The following is a 13,045-nucleotide window of genomic DNA, read 5'->3' on the forward strand; positions in this document are numbered from 1 at the left end:
TGAACCCCCAGGCCCCCCACATGGCCCGGACACGGCCCCGCTCACCCCTGCAGCAGCACCGCTCCCCGTCTGCAGGATTTGATCCGACGTGGCCCCTACACAGAGACAGACCCGGGCCCGGAGCCCCCGTCACGGGGTGTGCTGAGGGGACCCAGGCGTCCGGGCTCCGAGCCCCCCCCCGCCCCAGCCCCCACCGGGGAGAGGACCCAGGCGTCCGGGCTCCGAGCCCCCTCCCGCCCCAGCCCCAGCCCCCGCCCCCGCCCCACCGTGGAGAGGACCCAGGCGTCCGGGCTCCGGGCTCCGGCTCCGAGCCCCCACCGAGAGAGGACCCAGGCGTCCGGGCTCCGAGTCCCCGCCCCCACCGGGGAGAGGACCCAGGCGTCCGGGCTCCGAGCCGCCCCCCCCCACCCCCGCGAGGGGGACCCAGGCGTCCGAGCCCCGCCCCCCGCTCACCGCCGCCCCCCCGGCCGCTCTCGCTCTCGCTCTCCCCGCCCGGAGCCGCCGCCATCGCCGCCCCCACGTGATCGCAGCCCGCCGGGCTCACGTGACCCGCGCGGGCGGGAGGGGGAGGAGCCGGGGGAGCTTCACGTGAAGCGACGGGCGGGGCGGTGACGTGTCCTCTGCGTCACGCGGGCGGAAGGGAACCGGCGGGGGCACGTGACGGAGAAGCAGGAAGTGACGTCACACACAGTGGGCATTAAAGGGACAGCGAGACAAGCCGGCCTGTGACCCCTGACCCCACGTGACCTCTCACCCTGCCCCATGGTGCCCCTGACCCCAGTGACCTCTAACCCCTTGACCCACCCCTCCTGTGACCCCTGAGCCTGTCCTGACCCCACCATGACCCCCACCCCACATGACCTCTGACCCAGCCCTGACCTGCTGACCGCTTCATGACTCTCCCTGTGACCCGCTCCCTTTTGTGCCCCCCCAGCCCAGGCACGTCCCTGCCAGGGGCACCGAGACCCGCCCAGCTCAGGGCCCCGCTGGGAGCACCGGGGCCGAGACCCGGGACGGTGCCGGGTGGGGGGAGTGTTACTACTTTACTGTCTCTGCTAACACGGGGCATGCCTCAGTTTCCCTGGGGGGCTGCACCGACACGAGCTGGGGATGGGAATCACAGGGGTGACTTCGGTGAGGGACGATCCCTGGCGGCCAGCACAAAGGGGGGCGGTTTCCCTCCATAACCTGAGCCCAGGAGGGGGCTGGGGCCAGGTGACACTGGGGAGGCAGCGGGAAGGGGTTTCCCTTTGGGGCTGGCTGGGGACACCCAGAACCTGGGTCTGGGCTCCCACCCCCGCAGAGGGACCCCGGTTGAGGGGTCCTGGTCTCTGTACCTACAAGCTCTGTTTTGGGCTGTGTTCCTGTTAGCTAATGAACCTTCTGTGTTACTAGCTGGCTGAGAGTCACAGTGAATCGCAGGAAGTGGGGGGTATAGGGCCTTATCTCCCCCACACTCCGTGAGAGGCTCCGGCCCATGCCCTGAACACTGGGGACAAGACCCGCCCAGCTCAGGGCCATCCTGGGGGCACTGCGGACGGGAGCCTCAGCACACACCCCTGGGCCGCAAGAGGCAGTCGGCGGTCCCAGGCCATTGCTCTGCTCGCATGATTGAGCGGAGCCCACGTGGAGCGAAGGCGGTGGCGGGGCGCACAGTGGGTGCCACACACGTGCCATGGCATAGCGCTAGGGAGCAGCCATCACCCCAGCTCCATGTAACCCTGGGGCACCGGGCAGGGCTGCTTGGGCGCACAGTGGGTGCCACACACGTGCCATGGCATAGCGCTAGGGAGCAGCCATCACCCAGCTCCATGTAACCCTGGGGCACCGGGCAGGGCTGCTGCACCCACATCTCCTCCCACAACCTAGTCAGGGCTCTACTGCCGTCACCCGCAGCTGCCTGGGGTGCGCTCTGGTCTCTCCCCACGGGCTCGCAATCACCACCCTGCTTGGCGTGAGCAAAACACCTTTATTCTTCAGGTAAGAATAGCACCATGAAAACAATACAGTCAATAACACACCCTCCCACGCCCTCCGCCCCTGGAACTCCAGCCCATCCCTGGCACCTGCGGGCCAGCAAGAGGTCCCAAAGAATGGGCAAGAGATTTCCAGATTCTCCCCCCTCACCCCTCAAACTGCTCAGTAGCCCAGCGAGATCACCCTGCTCTGAGAAATTTACAATCTAAACAGCTCAAGGAGGCGCGACCCCCATTTTACAGATGGGGAAAATGGCCCGGACCCCAACAACAAAATCTGGCCTCATATCTTGGCAACAGACACCCCCCTGTACCCCAGAGGCTTAGGCACTTGTGTGGGGCCCAGCTAGGCCAGGCTTGGCAAGCGTGGGGGGCTGGTGGCTCCAGACCCGACAGGAGAGGGGTTAGTTAGCACCACATTTCTAAGAAGGCCCCAAAGACGGGGACAGAGGATGGGACACATGCCCCAGGGCGGGTGGCATTAGGAGGAAGACAACATGGCCGCCCCCGGGCAACGCCCTGGGAACAACATGGCCACCCCCAGTGTAAAGAAGAGAGAAGGGGGTGAGGGGACCCTGCACAGCAAGTTGGTCTCCCCTCCCTCCCCCCTCCCATTGGAGGGCGGGGCGGGGGAGAAATCTTCCTCAGCCCACCAATCAGAGCCAGCAGTGTTTTGCTCCACCAATCAGAGGCCGCTGCACCGCATGGGTCTGCCAATCGGGGGTTGCTTTGTTCTTCCTTCCCCTTATTGGTCTTTTGGCTCCAGGCACCAAGCGATCAGTGCTTCCCCCTCCACCAATCAGAGAAGGTGCCTTCTTGTGACCCACCAATGGGAGTCCTTCGCTCTCTCCCAGCTCCCCCAATCGGGCCTAGCGCCCGCCCTGGGCAGGGGGGCGCACACCATGGAGAGCCAGCCCCACTCATGGGGAGGGTCACAGACGCTCCCCTCCAATGACCTCTGACCTTTGCCCTCCACCCCCTTATCCCCCCCCATTACTTTGTCCCCCCCCGTAGGGGGGCCCTGGCCTCTTCTCCCCGCCCCGGGGGCTCCTGGGTGCGGACGGGCAGGTACCCGTTGGCCGAGCGCTCGGGGTCAGCCGGGCTCTCTGCCTCCTCCAGCTCCAGCTCCCCTGGGGGGGGGCGCCCCCTGCTGGCGGCGCCGCGCCTGCCACTCCCACGCCAGCTGCCGGAGGTAGAGCGCGGGGATGGGCAGGGTGGCGACGACGATGAGCAAGATCAGCATGGCCAGCGCCCAGGGCGGGTACGGCACCCGCGTCTCCTCCGCCTGCGAGACAGGCCGAGGGTCAAACCTGCCAGGGCCTGCGTGCCCCATCTGCCCCGGCGTCCCGGCTCCCCGACCCACGGGCCCCTCTGCCCCGCCTCCCCGCCCAGACGCAATCCACGGGCCCCTCTGCCCCGCCTCCCCGCCCTGACCCGACCCAAGGCTCCCCACCCGCAAACCTGACCCACGGGCCCATCTGCCCCGGCGTCCCGGCTCCCCGACCCACGGGCCCCTCTGCCCCGCCTCCCCGCCCAGACGCGACCCACGGACCCCTCTGCCCTGCCTCCCCACCCTGACCCGACCCAAGGCTCCCCGCCCGCAAACCTGACCCACGGGCCCATCTGCCCCGGCGTCCCGGCTCCCCGACCCACGGTCCCCTCTGCCCCGCCTCCCCGCCCTGACCCGACCCAAGGCTCCCCGCGCGCAAACCTGACCCACAGGCCCATCTGCCCCGGCGTTCCGGCTCCCCGACCCACGGGCCCCTCTGCCCCACCCAGACGCGACCCACGGACCCCTCTGCCCCGCCTCCCCACCCTGACCCAACCCAAGGCTCCCCGCACACAAACCGGACCCACAGGGCCCTCTGCCCCGCCTCCCCACCCAGACACGACCCATGGGCCCCTCTGCCCCGCCCAGACGCGACCCATGGCTCCCTGCACCCAAACCCAACCCATGGGCCCATCTGCCCTGGCTCACCGCCCAGATTCGACCCACAGGCCCCTCCGCCCCGGCGTCCCACCTCCCCGCCCCGACCCAACCCATGGCTCCCTGCACCCAGACCCGACCCACAAGCCCCTCCGCCCCGCCCAGACCCGACCCATGGGCCCTTCCGCCCCGGCGCCCCGCCCAGACCCGACCCACGGGCCGCCCAGACCCGACCCACGGGCCCTTCCTCCCCGGCGGGGGGGGTCTCACCTGCGCCCGGTCCCAGGCCTGGTAGGTTGGGGGGCTGCGGCAGATCTGCCCCAGGCTGGCCAGCAGCAGCCCCAGCATGGCCAGCAGGCTGCTGTAACGCCACATGCAGCCGTAGACCCGCCAGGGCCGCCAGCCCCGGCCCCAGGGCTTCCAGCCCAGCATGAGCTCCACCTCCCCCAGGAACCTGCAGGGGGACAGGGGTCAGCCACGGGGGAGGGGGGCCAGGCCTGGGGCTCCCCAGCCCCCCCAACAGAGCCAGGCCCTGGGTGGGAAGGGCAGAGGTCCGGGGGGGGAGGGGTTCAGGGGTTGGGCCCAGGGGGAACCGGGGGTCAAGGGAGAAGGGCTCCAGGGGCGGGGCCTGGGAGGGGGCACCTGTGCACCCCATAGAGCCAGGCCCCAGTGGGGAGGAGAGGGACCCTTGAGGGGGAAGGGCAGGGGGCCCCGGGAGGTGGGAGGGGCGGGTACCTGTTCACCCTGTAGGCCTGGAGGGGAGGGAAAAGGACCCCCGGGGGGGAGGGGGAAGGAGGGGCTGGTACCTGTCTGCCCCGTAGACCCAGGCCACGGACACGGCCTCGCAGGCCACGACGGCCACCAGGGGCAGGGTGGCCGAGTAGTCGTCGAACATGGAGACGAAGTAGCTGCCCGAGCGCTGCACGAACATCAGCCCCAGCAGGAACCCGCCGGCACAACACAGCACTGGGGGCAGAGGGGGGAGAGAGAGCGAGCCTGGGACCCCCACGTCCCCCCACAACACAGCACGGCGGGGGGAGCCTGGGACCCCCACATCCCCCTACAACACAGCACGGCGGGGGGAGCCTGGGACCCCCACGTCCCCCTACAACACAGCACAGGGGGGGAGCCTGGGACCCCCACGTCCCCCCACAACACAGCAGGGGGGGGGAAGAGAGAGAGAGCCTGGGACCCCCACGTCCCCCCACAACACAGCAGGGGGGGGGAGAGAGAGAGAACCTGGGACCCCCACGTCTCAGCACAGCACTGGGTTGGGGGGAGAGCCTGGGTCCCTAGCGTACCCCGCACAGTACTGGGGGGCAGAGTAGGGTTCCCAACTTTCTAATAGCACAAAACTGAACACTTTGGCTCCGCCCCTGCCCCCACCCCTTCCCCAAGGCCCCACCCCTGCTCACTCCATCTCCCCCACCCTTTCACCAGGCTGGGGCCCAGGGTTTGGAGTGTGGAGTGTGGGAGGGGGCACGGGATCCAGCTGGGGGGGGCGGGCTCTGAGCTGGGGCAGGGGGTTGGGGTGTGGGGAGGGCTCTGGAGTGGGGCCAGAGATGAGGGGTTTGGGATGAAGGAGGGGGCTCCGGGCTGGGGCAGGGGGTCCCGTCAGCGCTTACCGCGGCTCCCAGGTCCCTGCAGCCCCCTGGAGCTGTGGAGCTGGCATTGGGGGCCGCTTCCGGGAGCCGCCTTAGCCCCACTGCCTGGACTTTTAACGGCCTGGTCGGCAGTGAAAACCGGGGCAACCCTAGGGCAAGACAGCCTGGGACCCCCCACGTTCCCCCTGCTGCACTGGGGGGCAGAGCCTGGCACCCCAGAAATCTTCCCCCGTTCATGTGCAAATCCCCCCACGTGCAGAGTCATGCACATACCCCCGCTCCCCCCCCGGGCCCCGCCCTACCAGTGAAGAGGGCGGCACGGCGCTGCAGGGTGGGGTAGCGGTCCAGCAGGGGGGTGAGGATGCCCTGCATGTTCCCCAGCATGGTGCTCAGCCCCAGGTTCAGCAGCATGAGGAAGAAGAGGACGGACCAGAACGGGGAGGCCGGGAACAGGGTCATGGCCTCCGTGAAGGTGATGAAGGCCAGGCCGGTGCCCTCCACGCCCTGTGGGGGAGTGATGGAGACCGGGTTAGGCACTGGGTACCCGGGGACCCCTCGCCCGGCGCTGGGCTACGGGTCCTCTGGGGTGAGACGCTGGAGTTGGGTGTATGGGCCCCCCCTGGATCGGGGTACAGGGGCCCCTCACCCGGTGCAGGGATGCGGCCCCCCTGGGGTGGGGCATGGGTATCTAGAATCGTAAGGCTGTTCTCATGTCCCCTCTCGGTCTTTTCCTCTCCAGACTAAACAAACCCCAGTTTTTCCAATCTTCCCCCAGAGCGCGTGTTTTCTAGACCTTGAATCATTTTTCTCGCTCTTCTCTGGACCTTCTCCAATTTGGCCCCCTCTCTCCTGAAACGTGGCGCCCAGAACTGGACCCGATACTCCACCTGAGACCAGATCAGCGCGGAGCAGAGCGGACGATTCGCTTCTCGCGTCTGGCTTACAACGCTCCTGCTGCTACAGCCCAGAATGAGGTTCGCTTTTTCTGCAGCAGCGTGACGCGGTTGACTCATATTCAGCTTGTGATCCACTCTGACCCCCGGATCCCTTTCCGCAGGACCCCTTCCTAGGCCGTCGCTGCTGTTTTGTATGCGTGCAACTGATTGTTCCTTCCGAAGTGGAGAACTTTGCATTTGTCCTGACTGAATTTCATCCGATTTACTTCCGGCCATTTCTCCAGTTTGTTCGGATCGTTTTGAAGTTTAATCCTATTCCCCAAAGTACTTGCAACCCCTCCCAGCTCGGTATCGTCCGCAAACTTTACAGTGTCCTCTTTGTGCCATTATCTAAATCCTTGCTGAAGATATTGAACAGAACCGGACCCAGAACCGATCCCTGCAGGACCCCGCTCATGATGCCCTTCCCGCATGACTGGGAACCACAGATAACTACGCTCTGGGAACAGGTTTCCAACCAGTTTTGCACCCGCCTTATAGTAACTCCATCTAGGTTGCATTTCCCTGGTTTGTTTATGAGAAGGTCACGCGAGACAGTATCAAAACTTCACTAAAGTCAAGACATAGCAGGTCAGCCGCTTCCCCCCAGCCACGAGGCTTGTTACCCTGTCCAAGAAAGCTTTCAGGTTGATTTGACACGATTTGTTTTTGACAAATCCATGCTGACTGTCACTTATCACCTTATTATCTTCTAGATGTTTGCAAATTGATTGAATTATTTGCTCCATTATCTTTCCGGGTACAGAAGTTAAGCTGAAGGGTCTGTAATTCCCTGGGTTGTCCTTATTCCCCTTTGTATAGACGGGCACTAGATTTGCCCTTTTCCAGTCTTCTGGAATCTCTCTCCAGGACTTTTCAGAGATAATCGCTAATGGCTCCAATATCTCCTCAGTCAGCTCCTGGAGTATTCCAGGACGCATTTCATCAGGCCCTGGTGATTTGAAGACATCTAATTTGTCTAAGTCATTTTTGACTTGTTCTTTCCTTATTTTAGACACTGATCCTACCTCATTCTCACTGGCATTGACTACGTTAGACGTCCGATCACCACCAACCTTCTTGGTGGAAACCGAAACCAAGAAGTCATTAAGCACCTCTGCCATTTCCACGTTTTCGGTTATTGTCTTTCCCCCCTCATCGAGTAACGGGCCTACCCTGTCCTTGGTCTTCTTCTAAGGTATGTGTAGAAAGTTTTCTTGTTTCCTTTTACGTCCCTAGCTAGTTTGATCTCGCTTTGTGCCTTGGCCTTTCAGATTTGGTCCCTACATACTTGTGTTATTTGTTTATATTCACCCTTTGTAATTTGACCGAGTTTCCACTTTTTGTAGGACTCTACTGAGTTTTAGATCATTGACAATCTCCTGGTTAAGCCAGGGTGGTCTCGGGCCAGACTTCCCATCTCTCTGACACAGGGGGATAGTTTCGTGCCCTTAATAACGTCTCCTTGAAAAATGGCCGACTGTCATCAATTGTTTTTCCTCTTAGACTTGCTTCCCAGGGGATTTTACCTACCAACTCCCTGAGTTTGCTACAGTCTGCTTTCCTGAAATCCACTGTCTATTGTGCTGTTCTCCGTGGTTGGGCGTGGGTACATGGGGCCCCCCTCCAGGTGGGGAGCAGGGTACACGGGGCCCCCCCTCCTGGGTTGGGGTGCGGGTTACACAGCCTCCCCCCCACCCCGGGGTCAGGGCACAGGGTACACGGGGACCCTCCCCCGTCCCTGGGCACCTTGTTCATCTCGTCCTCCAGCCGGCAGTCGGTGATGCCGTGTCCCTGCAGCGCAGTGCCCAGCTCGGGGGGCAGCCTGTGGTACCAGGCGCTGTACTGTGGTGGGGACAGCGCTACCGGGTCCAGGGTGGGCGGGCCCAGGGTGGGCGGGGCCCCGGTCCCCAGCAGCTGGGCCAGCATCTCCATGTTCCTGGGGGGCGGACGGAGGGGAGAGGCCACGTCAGCGTGTGCCGGGCGCGGGGGACGGGCATGGGGGGGGGAGCGGCTCACCTTGCCACGCAGGCCCTGGCGACGGCGGTGGCCCGGAAGCCCAGCACGGCGAAGACGACCAGGGTGGCCAGCAGCGAGGTGAGGAAGTTGATGCCGGCCACCAGCAGCCCGTCGGCATGGCAGTTGTTGTACCGGGCGTTGTAGCTGGAGTAGGCGATGACGCTCCCGAAGCCCAGCCCCAGCGAGAAGAAGACCTGGGTGGCCGCCTGGCGCCAGACCTGCATGTCGCCCCAGATTGCCAGCTGCGGGCAGCTGGGCGTGAGCCACGGGCCGGGCACCTGCAGCCCCGGCGGGGGGTCCCGGCGCTCCAGCCCCGGGGAGAGTAGGGGGACCCGATCCAGTTGGGGGGGTTCGTGCCAGGGATTGCAGTCGGGCGGGAACTTATCCGGCCCGGGGAAGCTGGCGCTCATGCCGGGGGATCCGGCCAGGGATGAGGGGGGGCCGGCGCTCATGCCGGGGGATCCGGCCAGGGATGAGGGGGGGCCGGCGCTCATGCCGGGGGATCCGGCCAGGGATGAGGGGGGGCCGGCGCTCATGCCGGGGGATCCGGCCAGGGATGAGGGGGGGCCGGCGCTCATGCCGGGGGATCCGGCCAGGGATGAGGGGGGGCCGGCGCTCATGCCGGGGGATCTGGCCAGGGATGAGGGGGGGCCGGCGCTCATGCCGGGGGATCTGGCCAGGGATGAGGGGGGGCCGGCGCTCATGCCGGGGGATCTGGCCAGGGATGAGGGGGGGCCGGCGCTCATGCCGGGGGATCTGGCCAGGGATGAGGGGGGGCTGGCGCTGTGCTCACCTGGGGGGTGAACATGATGCGGACACCGTCGGCCGCCCCGTCCAGCAGCAGCCCCCGCACCAGGAAGCAGAGCAGCACCACGTAGGGGAAGAGGGAGCTGAAATACAGCACCTGGGGGGAGGGGGGCAGTGAGGGGGGGGCTCTCACTCTGCGCCCCAACGTCCCCCCCAGCTCACCCCATCCCGAATCCTCCCACACCTGGGGGGGAGGGGGAGGGAGTGTTATGGGTTAGTCCCCCACAAGCCTCCCCAGCATCTGGGCCTGACCCCTGACCACCCCAGACAGACAGGGGGGTAATGAGGAGGATGGCAGCAGGGTGGGGGGAGGGATCAGTGGGGCGTGATGGAAGGAGGGGCAGTGGGAGGGCAACAGGGGTCAGGGGAAGGAGGCCCAGGGGCAGTCTGGGGTCGCAATGGGACGGGGGGGCAGCGGGATGGAGGGCAATAGGGAAGCAGTGGGGGGGGGCAGTGTGGGGCCAGGGGGGCAGTGGGGGTGGCAGTGAGCCGGGGGGGCAGGGGGAGGGGGCAGTGTGGGGCCAGGGGGGTGGCAATGAGCCGGGGGGGGCAGGGGACAGTGTGGGGCCAGGGGGGCAGTGGGGGTGGCAGTGAGCCGGGGGGGCAGGGGGAGGGGGCAGTGTGGGGCCAGGGGGGCAGTGGGGGTGGCAATGAGCCGGGGGGGGCAGGGGACAGTGTGGGGCCAGGGGGGCAGTGGGGGTGGCAGTGAGCCGGGGGGCAGGGGAAGACGGCAGTGGGGGTGGCAGTGAGCCGGGGGGCAGGGGAAGACGGCAGTGTGAGGCCAGGGGGGCAGTGGGGGTGGCAGTGAGCCAGGGAGCAGAGGAAGGGGGCAGTGTGGGGCCAGGGGGGCAGTGGGGGTGGCAGTGAGCCAGGGGAGCAGGGGAAGGGGGCAGTGTGGGGCCAGGGGGCAGTGGGGGTGGCAGTGAGCCAGGAGAGCAGGGGAAGGGGGCAGTGTGGGGCCAGGGGGGCAGTGGGGGTGGCAGTGAGCCAGGGGAGCAGAGGAAGGGGGCAGTGTGGGGCCAGGGGGGCAGTGGGGGTGGCAGTGAGCCAGGGGAGCAGAGGAAGGGGGCAGTGTGAGGCCAGGGGGGCAGTGGGGGTGGCAGTGAGCCAGGGGAGCAGGGGAAGGGGGCAGTGTGGGGCCAGGGGGGCAGTGGGGGTGGCAGTGAGCCGAGGGGGCGGCAGTGAGCCGAGGGGGCACTGGGGGGGGAGAGCTCACCTTGCCGGAGGACTTGATGCCCCGGATGAGGGCGCCGCAGACCAGGGCCCAGGCAGCCAGCAGGCAGCCGGCCAGGGCCGGGCTCACCCCCCCGCTGGCGCTGATCGACCCGCTCACGTCCAGCGCCTTCCGGTACCAGAAGTAGGTGGTGGGGGAGCTCTGGGCACATTCAGGTTCTGTCAACACAGAGCCCGGCCGGGTCAGAACCGGGCAGCGCCCCCCCCCCCCCCCAGCAGCCCGGCCGGGTCAGAACCGGGCAGCGCCCCCCCCCCCCCCCAGCAGCCCGGCCGGGTCAGAACCGGGCAGCGCCGCCCCCCCCCCCCCAGCAGCCCGGCCGGGTCAGAACCGGGCAGCGCCGCCCCCCCCCCCCCAGCAGCCCGGCCGGGTCAGAACCGGGCAGCGCCCCCCCCCCCCCCCAGCAGCCCGGCCGGGTCAGAACCGGGCAGCGCCCCCCCCCCCCCCCCAGCAGCCCGGCCGGGTCAGAACCGGGCAGCCCCCCCCCCCCCCAGCAGCCCGGCCGGGTCAGAACCGGGCAGCGCCCCCCCCCCCACACCAGGGTCAGAACCGGGCAGCATCGCCCTCCCCCCATTCAGCCCAGCCTCCCCCCCCCACCCCACAGCCCAGCCGGGTCAGAACCCGGGCAGCGCCCCCCCACTCCATCTGCAGCAGCGCCGGTGGCCGGGGCCCGGAGGGAGGGTGGCGCCCCCCAGTGGCAGGCAGGGGCCGGGCTGTAGCACCCACCTGGCTGGCTGTGGTTGGCGCCGAGGGGGCAGCTGGCCCAGGGCAGGGTGGAGCGGAAGGAGTTAACGAGGTAGAAGAGGCTCCAGGCGATGATCACGTTGTAATAGAGAGAAACGAACCCGCAGACCTGGCACAGAGACAGGGGTGAGCCTGGCTGGGGACCCCTTGCCCGGCAGTGGGACGGGCCTGGGGCACACAGGGACCCCTTCCCTGGGGCTGGGACACCCTCTCCCCCCAGAGTGGGGCAGGGACATGGGGACCCGTTTCCCAGTACTGGGCCAGGCCCCCCAGCAGGAATTTTCCTGTCGGTGCTGCGAGCTTCCCCACAGCAGTGCCCTGAGGGTCCCCCCGCACTCACCACGCAGCTGGCGAAACCGATGCCGACCAGGCGGGGGCTGAAGTGCTGCCAGACCCCGATGCTGCCCTGGCGGATGCTCTGCCCGGCCGCCAGCTCCAGGAAAAAGAGGGGGATCCCCACCACCAGGAGGATCAGGAGGTAGAGGAGAATGAAGGCTCCTGTGGGGCGGGAGGAGGTTACAGGTCTGGAGCCGCCCACAGAAACCCCAATCCCCCCCCTCTCCCCCCAGAGAGACACTCCTGGAGACCCCAGACCTCCACCCCCATCAACCTTTTCCTGCCCCCCATTCCCCAGCCCCGCCCCCCACCATTGAGACCCCCTCCGGGCCCCCCACTCACCCCCGCCGTTCTGGTGGCATAGGTAGGGGAAGCGCCAGACGTTGCCAAGGCCCACGGAGAAGCCGACCTGTGCCAGGATGTATTCGGCCTTGTTGCTCCAGGCCGGGCGGGCGGGGGGCTCCTCGGGGCTGGTCCCCTCCTCCTCCGGCTTCACCTTCTCCATGGCAGGCGGGAAGGGGCCGGGGCCACTTACAAACACAAGCCCCCGCACACACAGCCCCCCTGCAACTTCCCCCCCCGCCCCGGGTCACATTCACTCACCGGCCCCCAGAGCCCGAATGAAACCCTGCGAGAAACAAAACCAAGGGAGTGATTAGGACGGATGGGGCTCTTCACGCAGGGGGGGCTGGGACGCGGCTGACTCTGGGGTGAGGCGCGGGGGCCGGGCACACAGGGACCCCTCGCCCGGTGCTGGGACGCAGCAGGATAATTAGGGTGAAACGCACATTACAGGGAAGTTAAACAAGCGAATGGGTATCGCTCCAGCCCCCCAAGCCAGGGACAGAACCCAGGAGTCCGGGTTCCCACAATCAATTTCAACAGAACTAGTCACCCCCTGAGAAAAGGGGGGGCACAGGGTTGTACCCAGGTGCCCCAGCCCCTGGGGACACCCCCCACTAAGAGCCCCCCCAACGGCCCCAGCCCCCGGGACCCCCTCCCCGCTAGGAGCCCCCCCAATGGCCCCAGCCCCTGGGACCCCCTCCCCGCTAGGAGCCCCCCTAATGGCCCCCGCCCCTGGGACCCCCTCCCCGCTAGGAGCCCCCCCCAACGGCCCCAACCCCCCTGCTAGGAGCCCCCTCAACAGCCCCCGCCCCTGGGACCTCCTCCCGCTAGTAGCCCCCCCAACGGCCCCAGCCCCCCCCGCTAGGAGCCCCCCCAACGGCCCCAGCCCCCCCGCTAGGAGCCCCCCCAACGGCCGCAGCCCAGGCGGGGTCCCACCTGCCGCCGGGCGGGGGGCGCGGGGCCAGCGTGGCTCGGAGGCGCCTTGCATCAGCCGGGGGCGGGACAGCGTCTCCCCGCCCCCCCCCGCGGCCCCCCCCAGGCCGCGTCTCCTCCTCGGCCCCCCCCCGCGGACCGCCCCGCGCCGCGTCTCCTCCCCGCCCCCCCGCCGGTTCTAGGCGTCA

At 67.5% G+C, this 13,045-nt stretch overlaps 1 protein-coding gene across 1 annotated transcript; it reads right to left on the minus strand.

Annotated features, from left to right (window-relative positions):
- Nucleotides 1-1,955: 1,955 nt before the first annotated feature.
- SLC6A16 (solute carrier family 6 member 16) lies at nt 1,956-12,991 on the minus strand. The gene is given in 13 exon segments (XM_077840682.1): nt 1,956-3,116; nt 3,118-3,261; nt 4,174-4,357; nt 4,710-4,869; nt 5,810-6,011; nt 8,192-8,381; nt 8,462-8,703; nt 9,255-9,365; nt 10,485-10,660; nt 11,226-11,352; nt 11,584-11,741; nt 11,922-12,207; nt 12,861-12,991. Coding segments are annotated over 12 exon segments (2,004 nt in total). The 5' UTR covers nt 12,085-12,207; nt 12,861-12,991; the 3' UTR covers nt 1,956-2,969.
- Between the last annotated feature and the right edge of the window lie 54 nt (nt 12,992-13,045).

This window comes from Eretmochelys imbricata, chromosome 23 (assembly GCF_965152235.1).
Source record: "Eretmochelys imbricata isolate rEreImb1 chromosome 23, rEreImb1.hap1, whole genome shotgun sequence".
In the NCBI taxonomy this organism is placed as follows: domain Eukaryota; kingdom Metazoa; phylum Chordata; order Testudines; family Cheloniidae; genus Eretmochelys; species Eretmochelys imbricata.